The sequence below is a fragment of the Rattus norvegicus genome, chromosome 8, assembly GCF_021556685.1.
Source record: "Rattus norvegicus strain SHRSP/BbbUtx chromosome 8, alternate assembly SHRSP_T2T, whole genome shotgun sequence".
In the NCBI taxonomy this organism is placed as follows: domain Eukaryota; kingdom Metazoa; phylum Chordata; class Mammalia; order Rodentia; family Muridae; genus Rattus; species Rattus norvegicus.
In genome coordinates, this window is record NC_141541.1 from 73,803,271 (window position 1) to 73,823,007 (window position 19,737).

The window sequence follows — 19,737 nt, forward strand, 5'->3', positions numbered from 1 at the left end:
TCACCCAGCTTCTTCGCTGAAGCTTCCCTTCGATAGGCTCCCCACAATGTGGAGAGGTTCGAGTGAGGTGTGGCAGGAGCTGCTACTGTGCACTTTGACCAGGGTCACATCTGCACTCCCTCCTGACAGCCACGAAACTGCACGTGTCAACACCCAGCTGACTGACTTCCTCCAGGGAAAAGTGGTACAGGAGCTGGAGAGATGCTCAGTGGAAAAAGAACACTGGCTGCTCTTGCAGAAGACCCGGGTTTGATTCCCAGCACCCACAGGGTAGCTCACAATCATCTGTAACTCCAGATCCAGGGGATCTGACCTGGCCTCCGCAGGCACCAGGCACACTTGTGGTGTGCAGGCAAACACTCAGACACATAAAATTGTAAGTGGTACAAACAGCAAACTTCACCTGCACCCAAGGGACAGAGTCTCGGGAAAGGAAGGAAATCACAAAGAGAGGGAAGCTTAGCCTCCAAGCTCTGGGCCCCAGAGAGCCTGGAGGGTGGGATGCAGGGGATGCCATACTCTTCTTGCCTCTGCTCCAGACTCCGTCAGGGTCCGGAAAGCCTGGTGAGGTAGAGACCTCATTCATAGCTGTCCTCCATCTGAGCCTAGCCTGCCTTTTCCCCAGCAGGTCCTGGCTTCGAGAGAGGCAGCCTTCACAATCGCCCTTACCTTGTTCCCTGGGGATCGAAGCAGGATAAATCGGTGTTTCCGCTTGAGGACAGTACGGATGTCCTGGCACTTCTCATAGCTCCCAAGTTCCACCGTCTCTACACATTTCTGCTCGTCCTGGGGAAAGAGATACAAAAGGAGTGAGCTGGTGAGAGCCAGTCCCACTGAGAACCTCAATCATTGAATATGCATTCCAGACTCTGATCCTACTCAGCAAGAACATTGCATTACCAAGATGTGGTATTCAGATCCCGGCACGGAAATGGTGTCAGTCAGTGTGTGCTAGCTGGCAAGTGTCCACAGAGTTTACCATCCTGGTAAGAGATAGGATACAAAATGGAAGTGGGTTTGTGCCTAAGGGTTGTATCCAGTGTCTGAGACCAGAAGCAGATATAGAAAGAAAAGGATGCCTGAGGGTCTGTGCAGGGTCAGTGGCCAGGCAGAGAATACAGATGTCATGAAACACGGTGAGAAGAGCTTCCCATGAAGTGTATGAACCAGACACACATGGGCTCACATGCCCCATCTTCAGCCCAGTGATCCTGAGCTGGCTCCCTCACTTGACAGCTCCCCTTCCTGACTGCGAGCTAGGCAGAGGGGCCCCTCACCCCAGGCTGAAGGCCAGAGCATAAGAGCATCCCCCTGTCAGCTTGCCTCTCCAGCTCCTTCACTATGCAGGTTAGTGGCCACACAATGTCTGGGGGTCAACTCCTCCCAGATCAAAGCATTCCATTCTTCGGGGAGGTAAATAACAACAAGCCAGCTTCAAGAACTCCCTGAAACTGACCAGATTTAGGTTTAGACACTCTCCAACCTGCTGAGCTGCCTCCTATTGGCTGTGCTGTGTGCTCCAGGTTCCAGCTTTGGGAGCTGTTGCCAATGCTGGGACGGCTTTGGTAACTCAGCTGTCTTTGAGCCATTTCTGCCTCTGTAAATAACCTCTCACCCATATGCCTGTAAGTAACCCCAATAAAACTAACCAAGCTGGACTTTGCTGGTATCCGTACTTTGCTCTGCCATTGGGTTCCCTATCTGGGGTGGATAGATGAGTGCGTTTTGTCTCCCCAGGAAAACCTTTGTCACACCACACCAGGCTGCCTTCTATACTTCCTGTCTGCCAACCCTGACCCTAGAAGGTTTGGGGTGTAGGATACCTCTCTGGCAAGCTGCCTAGAATAATCTCTCTCCCTTAATAGTGGTCAACTGGTTCCTCTTCTGGAGATGACCCAGTTGGTACAACTTCCTGGGAAGCAGAAGTGTGTGTGTGTGTGTGTGTGTGTGTGTGTGTATGTGTGTGTGTGTGTGTGTGTGTGTGTGTGTGTGTGTGTGTGTGTGTGTCCCTAGATGGCCTGAAATTTGCTATGTAAACTAGGCTGGCTCCCTAAGCAATGAGATTGAAAGAGTGCACACAGGGCTGATTGATGCCTTCTTTTTTTTTTTTTTTTTTTTCCTTTTCTTTTTTTCGGAGCTGGGGACCGAACCCAGGGCCTTGTGCTTGCTAGGCAAGTGCTCTACCACTGAGCTAAATCCCCAATCCCCTGATTGATGCCTTCTTAATTGGTGGCTCTGTGCCGATGACCCTCCCAGTATAGGGTCTGGTGCTCTCATGCCCCCGAGGTACCCTATCATTGATCACCAGAGTCACCGAACGTCTACAAAAGGATCTGCTGGTGCGTTAGTGCCACTTGATAACTTGCTAAAAATGCAACTTTGTGAGCACCAATCACAAACTTGGGGAGCATGGACTTTGACAGTGTGATTTTTTTTTTCAAGTTTCTCCATGTAGCCACGGCTGTCTTGGAACTTGCTCTGTAGGCCAGACCAGCCTTGCACTCACAGAGATCTACCTGCCTCTGCTTCCCAGAGTGCTGGGGACAATGTGCATTTTAACTATCACTCCAGGAGACCCTGGTATAAGTAAACCCCTGAGAACCATGGCTTTATGCCAGAATACTCAATCCCAGCAGTCTCAAAGCTTTTAAGAATATCCAAACCTGTTAAAGACACGAAACACTCTGGCTGGAGGACAGAGAAATCATGGAACCGAGCGTGAAGCTGGCTAGTTCCCATTGTGCTAGAAGGTGTTATGTGGGCCGCTGGGAGAAAACAGCCATCAATGGTCTTCTCCAGCTATGAACCTGCAAGCTATACATCTGTCTGCCAGGCAAGACGTGCTCACTGGTGTAACAGTGTTATGGCTGCTATGGGTATGACTTCTTTCTGACTGCATGTGAAGCCTGCTCTATAGACGAGAATTCACACCGGGTGTTATAAATCGGACATGGCTCAGAGGTTAAGAACAATTGTTGCTCTTGCAGAGAACCTGGGTTTAGTTCCCAGCATCTATATGGTGGCTCCCAACCAACCTTAATTCAGTTCCAGGAGATTTGATGACCTCTGAACTCCACAGACATCAGGCATGAACATGTGGACATGTAGGCAAAACATTCATGCACATAAAAAAATTCATGCACAATTCGTGATTTCTTTTTTGTTTTTCGAGATAGGGTCTCTGTGTGTAGCCATGGCTGGCTTGGTACTCGGTGTATAGATCAGGCTGGTCTCAAACTCAGGGATCCTCCTGCCTCTGCCCCTCTCAAGTGACGAAACTAAAGGCGTGTGCCACCATATCCAGTATGTTTTGTGTGTGTATACATGTATACATGTGTCCCACTACATTTAACTAGGGTTGTTTACATGGCCATAGTAGGGTGTTATTTACTTGAGCAAGAATATATTAACAATAGCTACACCACCCGGGAATATGAATTCTCCCTGCCCAGCCTAGCTCCTCAGGGTTCGGTGGGGCCTATGATGCCTATCCCATCCATGACAGAACGCTGGTGGGCCCGGTAGGCACTGCTGCTGTGAGTTTGTGGCTGCGACAGTCGGATCATGTCCAGAAGTCAGTGTTTCATAGCACTCCTTCATTCTCTCCCTCCTACATTCTTTCACTTCCATGATGTTCTCTGAGCCTTCAAGGGATGGACACAGATGCCCTGTTTCCGGTTGAGCACTCAACAGTTTCTTATTCTCAACACTTCATCAGTGTTGACTCTGCATTAACATGTGCCACTGTAAACAGAAAATCCCTGACCAAGGCTGAGAGCAGCACTTAACTGTGGATCATAAACATATATTTAAAAGGCAGTTTGACAACATGTCCATTTAGCAAAACAATTGTAGTAAATTCCCAACCAGGACCTGACTTCCCCAGCATGGTCTTTGGCAAGACGCTGTTGCTGCTGTTGTTGCTGTTGTTGTTGCTGTTGTTGTTGCTGCTGCTGTTGCTGTTGTTGTTGCTGCTGCTGTTGTTGAGATTTATTCTGCTGGGCAGTGGTGGCATATGCCTTTAGTCCCAGCATTTGTAAGGTAGGGGCAGGTGAATCTCTGAGTTCAAGGCCAGTCTGGTCTACATAGTGAGTTCCAGAACAGCCAGAACTACACAGTGAGATGCTGTCTCATAACAAAAACAAACAAACTCCACATAAACATGGAAGTAAATGAAGGTCTTTTGTTGTTGTTGTTGTTGTTGTTGTTGTTGTTGTTGTTGTTGTTGTTGTTGCTTTGAGACAGAGTGCTTGTGTAGCCTTGGCTGTCCTGGAACTTGTTCTGTAGACCAGGCTGGCTCAAACTTATGGAGATCTGCCTGCTGAGTGCTGAGATTACAGATGTTCGCCACCCCTTCCTGGCTAAAGGAGGGACTTCTGAGGAAGAAAGAGATATACAGATAATGGGGGAAGGGAGAGGTGTGATCAAAGTAAAATTGTGTGTGTGTGTGCGTGTGTGTGTGTGTACACTTAAATACATAAGAATCACAAAGGAGGGCTCGAGAGTTGGCTCAGTGGTTAAGAGCACTGACTGATCTTCCAGAGGTCCTGAGTTCAAATCCCAGCACCCACATGGTGGCTCACAACCATCTGTAATGGGATCTGATGCCCTCTTCTGGTGTGTCTGAAGACAGTGACTCACACACATAAAATAAATAGATCTTTTAAAAAAGGAATTAAAGAGGACAGCAGGGAGCCAGCGAGATGGCTTAATGGGTAGATGTGCTAGCTTCCAAGCTTGATAGCCTGAGCTCAGTCCCCAGGACCCACAGAAGAAGAGGGTCCCCAATTTGTCCTTCAACTGCCACAGTTGAAGTATGGCATATGTCCCTCCACCCCACAAGTAAATAAATAAGATAAAAAGACTTATGAGAATCCATACACCCAGGTAACATCATGATCAATGTTGGGGTGAGGCTGGCCCAGACCTCAGTACTTTTCAGGACAGATGGTTATATGGCTAAGGTAATTAACCACTGATTTACATGGCCAGGGTGGTCTGACCTCTCTATCTTGGCCCCATCAGGTGTCATTTCCCATGTTTGCTTGCACACTTCTCTTTTGACCCCTGAGGCTCAATCCTGTCCAGGTTCTTTTATGAAACATACACAGCAGAAATATTCTATTCTGAGACAGTTCTATTGTGAGAAGCTCCCTGCTACCTTCCATGATCCTCCAAACCTTAGTACCTTAGTGCTCTTGTGTCTTACCCACTGTTGGGGGAATGAGAACATCTATAAAACCACTAGGTACAAATACCATGTTAGATGCCAGGAACACTGAGCCCCGACACAAGAGAGCAGAGTCCTATCTCGTGCCTGGACGGTTCTACCCTATTCTCAGTGTGTTTGTCTCCTTTAGGCTCCCCGAATGGCACTCTCCAGGAAGTAGGTCTCAAGAGAGGAATACAAGGACTAGGGCTACAACTCTAGTGCTTGGAACACTTGCTTAGAATATACAAAGCCCTGGGTTTAATCCTCAACACCACACAAACCAGGCATGCTGGCCACCTTAAGGGCTGATGACTTGAGTCACTTCTCTCCTTCTGTGAGTCCTGAGGACTGAATTCAGGTCACCAAGCTAGGCAGCTATCTTAGTTTATCATGTGATAAACACCGTGACCCAAAGCAACTTGGGGGGAAAAGGGTTGGCTTCATCTTACAACGTGAAGTCCATCGTTCAGGGATGTCAGGTAGGAATAAGAAGCTGGACATAGGAGCTGATAGAGGCCACGGTGGACCGCCGCTTCCTGGCTGGCTCCCCATGGTTTACTCAGCTCTTCCATAGCATCCAGGGCTACCAGCCCTGGGTGGCACCACCCACTGAGGGATGACCTCAGCCACATCAGTAATCAAGCAAGAAAATGAACTGCAAGCGTGTCCATAGGCTAGTCTGGTGGCAGCATTTTCTCAATGTGGTTCCTTCTTCCAAAATGGCTCTAGCCTCTGTCAAGCTGACATAACAACTAGCTGGCACAGCATCACACACCTCTGATCCCAGCACTTGGGAGGGGGAGGCAGGAGAATTAGAAATTCAAGGACATCCTCCGCTAGTGGCCAATTCCAGCTACACAAACCCTGCCTTTAAAAAAATAGTACATAGGACCAGGCTGCCAGAATGGTGCCCAGCCTAGAGTAAGACCTCCGAAGTCTTCCTGGGCTTCCAAGAGAAGCTACAGCACTGGCACCACCCATCTGCAGGCTTCCCCAGTGGATCAGCCAAAGGTACTCTCTTAGGAACACATTCAGTCCATCTTTACCACCCAGCTCCCCAGGGCTGTCTGGCTTGGGACAACTCAACACTCCAAGTGCTGAATCATCCCGGGGCCTTCTGCAGTTCAGAGGAAAGGATAAAGCGGGAGGCACTGGGCGGGGGCAGCATTCTTTGGAACACCAAAGAGACAGCCAAGAGCCATCGTCTGCACTTGCCTCAATCCTCACATTAGAAAGAGGAATTGAACCAATAAGCAGTCCTCAATTCCTTCTCCAGGGCCAAGCTCCCATCCCTGGGTACTAGGTTCTTGGAACAGTTAAGTTTTTAATACAATTTTTTTTAAAGTGTGATTTGGAATTTTCATGTTTAGGGAATGTGAAACCCTCCCTGGTTCCCAGCTGCGGCCAGATGTGGAGAGGCAGTCTAGGACATGGACGGCAGTGCCTGGTGGGTTGACAGCTGAGAGCCAGTCACTCAACTCCTACGGCAGCTGGCACCGGAAAAAGCCACATCTCGCACACACTCACACACATACACACTTTTTCTCTAATAAAAATATCCCTTGGCTGCCGCTTTCCCAGCTATGGCACATCCTAATTTGGTAAGTACAGAACATCTGGGTGGCTGTCTGCACATTGCCATTCCTTGCTGTTCTCCCACAGCATCTCTGTTGTCCTGACTCCTGGGGACTCACCTAGGACAAGTAAGGTGCTTTTCTTTTTTCTTTTTTCTTTCTTTCTTTTTTTTTTTTTGGTTCTTTTTTTCGGAGCTGGGGACCGAACCCAGGGCCTTGCGCTTCCTAGGTAAGCACTCTACCACTGAGCTAAATCCCCAGCCCCTTCTTTTTTCTTTCTTAAAGATTTATTTATTATATATAAGTATCTTCAGACACACCAGAAGAGGGCATCAGATCTCATTACAGATGATTGTGAGCCAACATGTGGTTGCTGGGATTTGAACTCAGGACCTCTGGAAAAACTGTCTTAACCACTGAGCCATCTCTCCAGCCCCGAAGCAAGATGCTTTTCAAAGGCAACTCCTTGAAACCCTTAGATGGGGGGTTTATAGGCTTTCTGGGCCCAAGGCACTCAGGAATTTGCCAAGCTGCCTTAACGGGACTGAGAGGGGTCGATAGGCAAGATGCAAGCCCCTTCCATTCACAGATTCCATCTGCCAAAGGCAGACAATATCATCGCATTCTCAGTGGGTGGGCCCTCTGGCAGCCTGAACCCCAGTACCAAGAGGAAAAGCCACCCTCCCTCCAAGTCTTCAGCATTTCTGATGCTTCCTTAACTAACAATTTTAGCTTTTTTTGTTTTTGTTTTTGTTTTTTGTTTTTTGTTTTTGAGACCAGGTCTTACACTATAGTCAAGATTGGGCTCCAACTCAGAGCAATCCTCCTGTCTTAGCCTTCTGAGTGTTGGGATTATAGGTGTAAAATTGGCAATTTTACTGTTCTTAGTTGTCCAAAGTCTGTTGAAAGTGGGAGGGGGGGCGAGAATCTAAGTGGGAAGGTGTGAGGATTGTGGGAGGCATGGGGACAGCAGAAGTGTTGACTGGGGCTGGGGTGACGGCTTGACGAGGAAAAGCACAGGCTACACTGCCTGACATGCTGAGTCCACAGCCCCAGAACCCACATAGAAAGCAGGATACAGGGTCACGTAAACCCAGCATTTCTACTGTGAGATGGGAAGCGAGATGGGAAAGCCCCCAGGAGGCTCGTGGTCCAGCCAGCCTCGAGTACACAGAGAGACAGCCTGCCCCAAACAAGGAGAGGGTGAGGACTGATACCCAAGGCTGTCTTCCAACCTCCACACACGTGCCTTGGCACATACGAGCACTCACAGACGAACTCTTGCACAAACAAGTGTTTAATAACACTTGTTTATTAAAAGGGAAAAGCTGAAGGCACTCTGGCAATTCCAAAGTCGGATAAAAAACTCTGATCACAGATATCCTCCTGCCTCTGCAAGTACTGGGATTAAAGGTGAGCATTACCACTCCCATTATGTAATTAACATTTAAAATTTTTCAACCAAAAGTAAAATTTGAAGTTTACTCGCTGCTGTCTCTTGGTGGAAAGAGTACTGGGCTTACCTCTAGATCAAGCCCTCCACTCTCTGTGAGAAGGTGAAGTCACTACCACCATCCCCACCTCCCTGCCCCCAACCCTTACCAATCCTTTCTTTAAAATGTAACATAGGCCCCATCATGGTGGTGTACACCTTCAGTCTTGGCACTCAGGAGACAGAAGCAAGTGGGTCTCTGTGAGGGTTAGTTGGTATGTTTAGTGCCAATGCTGATTGGAACACTTTCAGTTTGCTCACATACTTCATCTATGAAACCTTGGCCCAAAACAGGAAGTTCCAGTACACAGGTAAGTAGTTGAGGAGACTCAAATGCTATACATGGCTGGCACAGAACCCTTACCCAGGAACCCTAACTTTGCCCCTAGAAGTATCATCCCCACTACTACACATAGAGACCAGAGGAGATGAGACACTTGCCCAGGGTGGCACAGCATGCCAGTGAAGTGGGGGCCAGTGTGGTAGTGCACGCCTTTAATTCTAGCACTCAGGAAACAGAGGCAGGTGAGTCTCTGTTTTGTAGCCAGTCAGCCTAGTCTGCAGAGCAAGTTCCAGGTTAGCCAAGGCTACCCATAGTTAGACCCTGTTTAAAACAAACACACAAGCAACCAAATAAACAAACAACAACGGTGAGCGAGCCTTCCAGCCCCAGTCTTAGGGGCTCCTGCTGGCCCGCCTGCCTCACTTGACTGCTGCTCTCAGAGCCAAGCAAGTCCTCACCTCATTCTCGTAGACCAGCAGCTGGGCTTGGCAGAGAAGCAAGTAGCGGTCTTTCCACAAACTCAGAAGCCCCCCACTGCTCTTCTTGATCCAGCCAGCCTTGTCTGCAGTCCGTGCTCCACGAGGTTTCTCGGTCCCCTCCTTTATACTCTGTAAGACAGCACCAGAACGTATCGTGAGGGCTGTCGCCATGAAGCCAAACGGTCCGCAGACCATATGGGGAATGCATCTAGTGCGGCAGCCTACGTGACATTTCCCCAGGAACCTTCAAAGCAGGTATTTAAAAAACAGAACAGTAACAGTAGCAACCTCCCCCTTACACTGAGCCACTGTACTGTATTTCACTCATGGTTTCTCTTAACTTTTACAATCGCTATTAAAGCCACAAGTCACAGTAAACTGAAACTCGAGAAAAAAAAAAAAAGATGTCACGCTGCTAGAAAGACAGAACCAAAATTCAAAGCAGGTCTCTCTGAACCCATTTTCTTCCCACTCCTGTGCCTCCCGGTGTTTATTAAACCGGTTAACAAATGAATTGAGCCCAAGTGATGTCACATGTCACAGGAGAACAAAAGCGACGCAACCTACCCTCATAGAGTACACATCGGGAAAGACAGGGCAGCTAAATGGGTAAATACCCAGAAATGCACACATTAACTACTGCAAAAGCTATGAAGAAGGGACAGAAGTGTACCTCATCCAGAAATGGTCCTTGCCACCAAACCTAACGATCTGAGTTCGATGGACAAACATGGTGGACAAAGAAAACAAACTCCCATAACCTGTCTTCTGATTTCCCTATACGCACATGTACACACATGCTTGTACCCCTCCATGCACATAAGTGCAATCAAAAAAATTAAGAAAAGGACACAAGCAGGCACTGGTGTGTAAGAGGACACTAGGAACCTGGTCTGTGGTTCGGTGGCCAAGAAAGACCTCCCGGAATAGAGAATGTTTAAGCAAGGCCTGTGAGGATAGGAGAAACCAGGCAGGCTGTAAGGCAACAACAGGATTCCCTACCCTCCCGCCCCCGACCCTAGACTTCCCTGAAAACCCAATCCAGCTCCCTCTCCTGAAGTGGGGACTCCTCAGATCTCATCCCCATGCTGTGGAGTGGCTACTTCCTCTGTTGAGTGCTCGGAGAACGGTCTCTTCCATCACAGGCTGGTATAGGAATTGAGTTCAAACCATTCTGTACAAGGGGGCTGCATTGCAGTCTCAGGGCCTGTCACTCACATCTCATGCCCCATCCATGACCTGCTCAGGTGGCTGGGTGTAGGGTATACATGTCTGCATGCCTATGAGATGGGGTCAGATTCACCTGAGTACTAAGCACTTAACCTTCTTCTCTAATACCTAATGAGAGCTGAGGACATCTGTGTACAAACGAAAATTTAAATATGCCCTATTTGCTAACCACCATGCCAAACTTACAGGTACTGGGGCACTGAGAGGGAAGAGGGTGGTGGAGAAAGGATCAAGACAGCATCAGAATCTAGAAGACATGAGGAGGAAATCAACACTGACTAATTTCAGCTACGTTATAATTTACATAGAGCTCCAAAAAGGGGCCCCAGTTAAGAGGCACGCCTCTCCCCAGAGATACCCTGTGGCCACAGATGTCTTTGGAAGGACAAGCCCAGGCAGACGTAAGTGTGGTGATCTGTCAGGAGCTGGGCAGGGCCTGGCTCTTCTGTCATGGCAGTAATAATCCAGCCCGCTTCTTGCTGTGGCCTTTCTGTCTCCTGGAACACATTCTGCTTCACTGGGACCATAGGCTTTGGAGCCGGAGGCAAATGACATCACCTCTTTCTATGTCTCAGTTTGCTCACTGGGTGATGGAGATGCTAACAGTTCCTGTAAGGAATAGGGATCCATCTTGCTTCTCTGCCTTTTGACTACAATCAAGTATATATAGGGCTCCCTGAGGGTGGGGGGTTTTGTTGTGAACTGCTGTCCCACGGCCTAGACTGTGCCTGGCACACCGGCAAGGACTTGATCCATGCTTGTTACTAAATGAGGACAAGGCGTGTGAGCAGTTCCTAGGATACCTTGAGCTTGGTAATTGGCAGCTGTCACTCCTGTTACTGCTGTCACTGCCTGTTACTGCCCGCCCTCCTTGGAGTCTCAGGGACCTTCTCTCCAGATCTGGCGGTTCTCAGTTTAGATGGAGAGCAGCCGAGCTAGAGCTGCTGGCCTCAGATCTCCAGGAACGTGGAATGTCTCTTCTAATCTTCGCTCTAACTTGTGGATGACGAGAGAAATGGGGAAGTGGGCTGGTTCCAAATGACCTTCCTGGATGCAGGAATGAGGAAGTGAGGATGCAGGACAGTTAGAGCTACCCTACCAGGGGAAGAGGGAAGGGACTTCAGGGCTCTTTGACAGGAACACGGTAGTTCTCTCATTTAGTCATAGACCCAATTGCCTCTCCCTAGAGATAGGGATGTGCTAGGCTCCCAGAGGCTATGAGATGCCCAGGAACCTAATCTCTCAGCAACCCGGGCAGGCTATCACAGGGTCCAGGACTGGAAGGGGAAAACTATGGAATAGGAGCCTTTATGCCCATACACAAACACTTCTACCAGCAACACCAGCAATGCCAGCACGGCTGGTCACCTCCTAAGCCCTCAGTTCTCAGGTCTCCTGAACAAAGCTGCTGCTCACGGTTCCCACCTCTAAGCTCCAAGTTCCTCTTCTGATTCCAAGGAGTCCAACCCCCCACCCCGTAGTTTTAAAAGGACCTCATATCCCTAAGATCTCCCCTACCTGCCACTTCCACTGCCTGACATGCAAAACATTACATCAGCTGGAAGCTCTAGGGGCCACAGCTGGGACATAGGCCTTGATTGCTGTCACCTTCAAACTCTAGGAATGCACCACAGGGCCTAGTGAAGCTAGGGAAGCTAGTCTAAGGTCTGCATGGATGGGTGGAACCAGGAAGGGACTGGGCAGGAGGGCACTGCAGAAGATGGAAAGCAAGACCTAGCTATCCTATGGGAGGCCTGGCTAAACGCCAGCGTCCTCCTTGCCTCCACTCTCCTCCACCCAACTCAGTCTCCACCCCTTAGACCTCCTCCCACCAGGGGTCTGGCTACACCCCAGTAAGTTTTAACAAGGCACCCCTCCCCTTGGCAGGGTTCACAGGGGAGGTTTTGTCTTGCTCAGCCCAGTTTCTCCAGCTCCTCTCTTCTTATTGACCAGCTGACCACTGTTTCTGTTCCCCTCCCAGTCATCCTCAGCGAGCCTTCTCCAGCCTACCTCAGGGCAAGCAGCTCCTGAAGTACCCAATGGCATCAGCCTGGCTCTGTAGGCCTGACACGGGAGTGTCTCGGGGCTGTTCTTTTAAAAAGCAAGGGGGAAAGGAGACAGGTCATGCTGACCTTGTGTAGGAAATGATTAGATGAAAAGCTACAACAGAGTTACAACAGACAGAAGCCAACAGAAGCCAACTCTCTGAGTTCAAGGCCAGTGTGGTCTATATGGGGAGTACTAGGCCACCAGCCTGGACTATATAGTGAGACTTGATCTCAGATAAAAAAAAAAAAAAAAATACAGAGAGAAGAAATAATTCAGGTCCTGCCTCAAGGGATCTTCCAGGCTAATGAAGACAGAAAGAACAAAGTCTGCCTGTGAGAAGCTTCAGAGGGCTAGGTGGCTATTCCCCACTTGAGGGGGCTCTTGTCTGTTGGGAAGTTCATGGTTCTGACCCTGAAGAATTCCCTCATCCTAGCTTTCTGCTGGGGCAAGGGCCTGGGGTTGGTGAAGAAGCTCTTTAGGAAGGTAGGTGTTTGTGGAGAACTAAAGGCAAAAACAGACCAAAGACTTCCTATTCCCATGAGAGCTGGCTCAGATTTAGGCGCACTAGCTACTCTTCCAGAGGACCTGGGTTCAATTTCTGGCACCTACACAGCAGCTCACAAACATGGTTAACTCCAGTTCCAGGCTATTTGATGCCCTCTTCTAGTCTCCACAGGCAAGTGGTTCACAGACACGGATACAGGCAAAACACCCATGCATATAAAAAAATAAAAAAAAAAAGACTTCACATTCTTAACTCCTTTACTACAGAAAGAAAAGGCACAACAGAAAGAACAAGAATTTAGCCCACTGCCGTGCCTGTCTCAGTAAAGGTGAGGAGGACAGTAGGCAGTCTAGTCAAGGAAAGGCATGGCTTTGAGAGGGCAATGAGGCAGAGCTAAGGTTTCCAACCTTACTCCACAGGCAGCAGTAACACCTCCATTGATGTGTTTGGTTTTCAGAACTTTTGTATACACATTATCAAATTTCTAGATTCCCCTTCTCATTTTAGAACTGGAAAATGAGGATCAGAAAACACAGATAGGCAGATGCTCGAACCCAAACTAGCTCTTCTCAAAGCCCGACAGGGACCACCATCCTACATCCTATACAGAGGCTAAGGGAGGCTGGCCCCGGGGTGGCTGGCATCCAGGAAGTGCAAAGGAGGAAGGCTGAAGACAATTACGTGAAAGGGAGATGAGGTAGCCTGAGGTCAAGGGCAGATAAGTGACCATAATTAAGATGTGTTTTAGAGACGGATGGACACAGAGGCACAGGCGAACACGGGAACTCTATAAGCAGGAAGCAACAAGAGTCAGAGGTATCAAAGAGAAGACCGGCACAGAGAGCCCCTGACTGTGTGGGTGAGACCTGGGAGTTCCAGGGAGGAAGTAACATGGACAAGATTCTAATGACCCAGATACTTTTGGTGTCTGGGAGTCACAAAGTAGCCATGTTAGAGATTAGGGAGCAGAGGGAGTACAGGGCTGCCTTCACTGAGCCCAGGAAGCCCCAGGAGAACTTCCTATAACTGGGGACCAGAGCAGATCAGGAGCTGGAGTAATCCTGATCCACATCCTCTGGGAGCACGGGGAGGGGCCGTGGACAGAGAGCACAGCCATTGCAGGAGTGGAACTGAGGGCAGGCAGCCGCCCCACCCGTGACAGCAAGAAAAGAAACCAAGGCAAAACATAGTGGCCTGACTTTGCCCCCTACCTATACCCACTCTGGGTGCAGGGACCACAATGAGGTCTAGGGGAGGAGGCTAGGCCCTGTGTTTTATAGAAGAGGAAACACAGGCTGAGAGGGGAAGTGACTTATCTACCACCCCACAGAAACTCAGGGTCTAGCCTAGAGAGAACGGACAGCCTTGCAGTGGCTCCAGGAAATACGCATGTGAACACTGACAGGAATAAGAATGGCTGACCTCACTGAAGGCTCCCCAGCTGGTCTGGGTGGCTCCAGGAGGGAAGGCTTCATCTTTCTTCCCCACCCTTCATGGGATAAGAACGTCTTCTTTCTACTCATGCAGTAAGTGACTGCTGTATACTGGATCCTTGGATAATCAGAATGCTGCCAGAATTTAGTTTGTATGCAGGGGGCAGAGGAGGCTCAAGGGGCGTTGCTGATCCAGCCCTTGCTACTGGGAGACTCAGTTGACCTGACCCTTCAACTAACATCCTCGAATAGACACAGTTCAAGAGCACCGGGGACTCTGAGATATATACACAAGGAAGACAAAAGCAATTTCTTCGTTCCTGCCACCAGGCTCCGTTACAATCTCAGATTCCTTGAGACAGTGGCCCAGGACCCTGAAAAACTTCCCTTCCCTAACACACCCCTCAGAAGCAGACCTGGCCGAAGCAGGCAAAGAAAGCCAAGAAAGGGTGTAACGGGATTCAGGCACAGCAACCCAGTCTACTTTCAGCAAGTCACCCAACTCTCCAGAGCCTCAGTCTCCCCATCAATCCAATGGGAACCATGACAGGCACTGTTTCCAGTTGGTGAGAAAAACTGAGGATGCTGTTGGCGAGATGCAGACGAGACCTCCAACCCGTCCCTACCCCATCGGTCCAGGTTCTGCTTGAAGGAAGGGAAGGACTGTGCAGAGAGACCCGTGGAAGTAGGGCGGGCAGGATCTGAGCCCAGCACTCTTGTTCCGTCTGGCCCAACCCTCGCCCTCACCTCTTCCTCCATGGCGAGTTTGTGAGGTCCGGCGGCTTCGCCGCTTACTGCTGCCCGCGTTGCGCGGGCTCCGCTTGCTCCATCTACGCGCAGCCGGGCGGCGGCTTGCTGTCTTCTGTCCCGCCGGGCGCCCGGGGCCCAAGAAACTTCGGGGGCGGGGCTGGGACCGGGGAGGGGCTTCCGGGGGCTGGGGGCGGGGCCGGGGAGGGGAGCAGCGGCCTCCAAGCCCCCGCCCGCAGTTCGGTAAGGAGCGTGGCCGGGTGGGGGTGCAGGGGCGGGGCCGGGGTGGATCCTGGGCGGGGCGGGTCTTGAGCTCCGGGAATGGACGGAAGAACCTGGGCGGAGCTGAATTAGCAGGAAGAGGGCGGAGAGAGGTTTCCCGGACCAAAGCAGGGAGAGGGACTGGGAGGGGGTAGAGACTAGGGAGGTGGGGGATACGGAGAGGGAGGGGGCTTCCGGCCCAGAGGCTGAGCAGAGGGATGCTGGCGGGGTGGGGTAGGGCGGGGGCGGGGCGGGGGCGCGGCTGACCAAGCAAGCCCGGGAGGCGGTGGGTAGCTGATGCCTTTGAGGTTGCCTAACTCAGTGGGCCTGGATCTGGCTGCCAGGGCAGTTCAGAAATGAGTGCACAAAGAGGTTCGTCCTCTTTCTTTCCCCAGGTCGGAATAGTGGCGATGGTCTTTGGTCTGTGGAACTTCAGGGAGGGTCTGAGCCATGAGCTTGGAATGTATGACCAGAATCAGACTCTGGACTCGGTTCCTTTATAGAGGGTCTGATTTTGGCTCTCCTTTCCCTCGTTCAACCCCTCTCTGGTTCTCATGTTATGAGCCGACTCCATCACCCTAACTCCTTTCGGCCCTGACCATGTTGCTGGAGAGTGGAGAAAGCCTTTAAGGTCTACCATGTACTTTTCATTTTTATTTTGGAGAAACAGGCTCGGAGGGTTGGCTGTCGCATCCTAACCTCCAGCACCATACACGCATGCACACGCACGACCTTTCCTAGGCAGGTGTGCTGCATGGCACAGCACCCAGAATTTTGTGCTTGTGGGATGGATTAATGAGGACCTGTTTTGACTCTGGCTGTCATAGCCTCAGCTACTCCAGTTGACCAAACTTCTCTTTCACTGCCCTCTGCTGGCCTTTGGGCTCCTGAGTCCTTTTCAGTTCAACATGGAAAAGGGTGGAACACACTGCCCCTCGTGCCTGGACCAGGTCCTTACACCTAAAGGGTGGAGAGGGGTTGTGAGATGGCCTATTGGTTAGGAACACTGGCTGCTCTTCCAGAGGACCCGGCTTTGATTCTCAGCACCCACATCGTGGCTCACGACTGTGTGTAACTCCAGTGGTGCATGGACATACCTGCAGGAAAAACACTCATACACATAAAATAATTCATTTTTTGAAGGATATAGAAAACAATGTGCCAGGGCCACAAGGTTGCATAAGTTTCCTCCAAGATTTCAATCCTGCTTAGATTTCCTTGGACAGGAAGATGAACGACCCAAAATAAAATTCCACTTGTACCACATCTTTAATCTGAGAGCTCAGGAGGCAAAGGCAGGAAGATTTCTGAGTTTGAGGCCAGCCTGGTCTATAGATTGAGTTCCAGGACAGCCAGGGATACTCAGAGAAACCCTGTCTCTAAAAACCAACCAAACAACCAAACCACCAAACCACCAAGCAAACAAACCCCATTTCTTGCTGTTTGGAGAATGGTTTATAATGAGAGTAGAAGCCAGGACTCCAGGTAACTAGTTGTCCATTGCTGTGATTTAGGGTAGAGGTGTGTCATGGTTTGAATTTGCTTGGCCCAGGGAGTGGCACTATGTGAGGTGTGGCCTTGTGGGAGTAGGTGTGTCTCTGTGGGCGTGGGCTTTAAGACCCTCATCCTAGCTGCCTGGATGTCAGTAGTCTGCTAGCAGCTTTCAGATGAAGATGTAGAACTCTCAGCTCGTCCTGCACCCACCGTGCCTGACTGGATGCTGCTGCCATGTTCCTGCTTTGATGATGCTGGACTGAAACTCTGAACTTGCAAGCCAGCCCCAATTAAATGTTGTCCTTATAAATGTTGTAACACCTTGGTCCTGGTGTCTGTTCACAGCAGTAAAACCCTAACTAAGACAAGGTGACAGAATGCTAACCAGGGGGTATGGCATGAGAATGGAGGACATTAATACACTCTATAGGTTTTGGAAGACGATAAAGTTTTAGCAGTAGGTGAGGAGGGAATCAAAGGTAGGATGTAGGTATTCAACTGGACCCGTAAATGGCGGGGGCAGCAGAGAGAAGGTGAGGGAGGGAGAGGGGGGAGTGAGCAGCAAGCAAGGTAAGGAAACGGTTTGAGGTGAGGTCCTACTGTTTGGGAGTGTTTATGTGTGGGGGTGTGGGTGTCACATTGTGGCCTGGCTGGCTTCTACCTCAGCGTGAGGAAGTTTGGAGATGAGAGGCCTGACTTGTGTTCTGGAAGCTAGGAAATCATAAAACCTTTCCTCCTTCATCTCTTCTAACCACACTTTCTTTGCAAGAATCAGATTGCAGAAGAAGGAAGGCAAAAGCTTGGGGAGAGAGGATCCTAAGGTGGAGAGGCGTGGCTCCCTTTAGTAACACATGATTCCGCCCTTTGCTATAAAGTTACAGTTACTTCTTTAGAATGCATTGGGGCCTTTCAGGAGGAGAGAACGGGTCAGACCAGGAAAGAGTTCTACAAGAGAAAATTTTTATAAGAAACCCTTCCCTCCAAATGTCTGCCTCCAATCTGGGATTTGGATTTAGAAAAAGAAGTTCAAAAGCAGCTTTAAAGCGGCAGCAGCAAGCAGAGAATTGCGTATGCACACAACCCGGCAGCAAAAAAAGGAAGTTGGATGGCAGATGTGGGGACTCACTCTGGCTCCGCCCCTCTGCATCTGCCAATCGAAATGAAAGAACGCCAGAGGTAGGGCGCCGGGCAGGACGGCAAAATCCAAGAAACATTGAAACACCAGAGTGGCCAAGTTGAGCTCTGAGTTTCTTTTCCTACAAGAACTCACTGTTGTTGCTCTTACAAAAACTTAGGTGGGAAAAATATCTAACACATTCGAATAATATCAAATAGTACCACCACTCTGTAGTTTAGAGTTCCTTGCCCACGTGCTTATTTAAAATAAATTAAAATATAAGTCAGAAAATTTAGATGCTTAAACTGGAGAGATGGCTTGTTTTTTTGTTTGTTTGTTTGTTTTTGTTTTTGTTTTTGTTTTTTAAAGACAGTTTCTCTGTGTTGCCCTGGCTACCTGGAAGAAGACCAGGCTGGCCTCTGAGATCCGTCTGCCTCTGCTGTCCAGAGTGCTAGGATTAAAGGTACGTACAATCACTGCCTGAGAGATGACTCTTACAGAGGACCTGGATTCCATTCTAAGTACCCATCAGGTGGTTCATAACCATCTGTAGCTAGTTCTAGATGATCCAATGCCCTCTTCTGACCTTGGCAGACACATGGTGCACATTCATACATGCCGGCAAATCACCCACACACAAAATAAAATGAATCAGTCTAATCATTAAAATAAAAAACTCCAAAATTTCACACACACACACACACACACACACACACACACACACACACACCCCACAACCAGGTATGTTGGCATCCTGCATTCCCAGCCCTTAGGAGGCATAGGCAGGAGAGTTGCTAGTATAAGGCCACCTGGGCTGTATCATAGCATTTCCTAGGCCAGCCTGAACTGTTTAGGAAGACCCTGCCTCAAAAACCCAAAAGAAGAGTTCCAGGCCAGGCTAGCTTACAGAGTGAATTCCATAACAGCCAAGGCTACACAGAGAAATCCTGTTGAAAAACAAAACAAAACAAACAAAACGTGTGTGTGTGTGTGTGTGTGTGTGTGTGTGTGTGTGTGTGTGAGAGAGAGAGAGAGAGAGAGAGAGAGAGAGAGAGAGAGAGAGAGAGAGAGAGAAGGTACTAATAGAGGACAACTTGGGAGAGTTGATTCTATCCATTCACCAAAATGGGTATGTAGGATCAAATTTAGGTTGTCAGACTTGGTTGTAGGTAGGTGCCTTTAACTACTGAACAATCACTTGGGCCCTACTGTAAAATTCTTTTAACCTTTCTGCACTGTATTTCCTTCAATATTTTCATAATAAAATGTTAGGGTACCATGGTCTGAGAATAAAGAATTACAAATTTTTATCTCAGTGAGTACATAGTTTTTATGTGAGGTGGTGAAAGATTTTTTTAAACTTAGCTCTTTTTTAAATTATTTATTTAATGTTGTGAGTACACTGTAGCTGTCTTCAGATGAACCAGAAGAGGACATTATATCCCATTACAGATGGTTGTGAGCAACCATGTGATTGCTGGGATTTAAACTCAGGACATCTGGAAGGGCAGTCAGTGCTCTTAACTGCTAAGCCCCGATGGTGAAAAGTTTTTAAATTTTTAATATTTATTTAAATACATATGCATATGCACACACATCTATATGTTCAAGCGAGTCTTGCCCACATGTTTGAATGTGTACCAGAAGGTGTTGAACCTCCTGGAACAGAAGATTGTGGGACACTATAATAGCTAAGAGCTAATTCTCTTAATCTCTGAGCCATTCTTTTTCCAGTTCCAATGGGAACACTTTCAGGGTTAGAGATATGACTCAGCAGTAAAGAGCACATGTGGGTCTTGCAGAGAACCTTCAAGTCCCAGAATCCACATGGTGGTTCACAAGCCTTGGCTTCAAGGGATTC

The 19,737-nt window shown here is 49.1% G+C and overlaps 1 protein-coding gene across 2 annotated transcripts in view; it reads right to left on the bottom strand.

The window, feature by feature from the left end:
* Plekho2 (pleckstrin homology domain containing O2) overlaps positions 1–15,121 on the bottom strand; it is a 31,342-nt gene extending 16,221 nt beyond the window's left edge. Inside the window, 3 exon segments of one of the 2 annotated variants that reach the window (NM_001430545.1) lie at positions 670–786; positions 9,020–9,169; positions 15,005–15,118. In NM_001430545.1, the coding sequence (NP_001417474.1) occupies positions 670–786; positions 9,020–9,169; positions 15,005–15,016 (279 nt within the window). In that variant the 5' untranslated portion in view covers positions 15,017–15,118. 2 annotated transcript variants of the gene reach the window in all.
* Between the last annotated feature and the right edge of the window lie 4,616 nt (positions 15,122–19,737).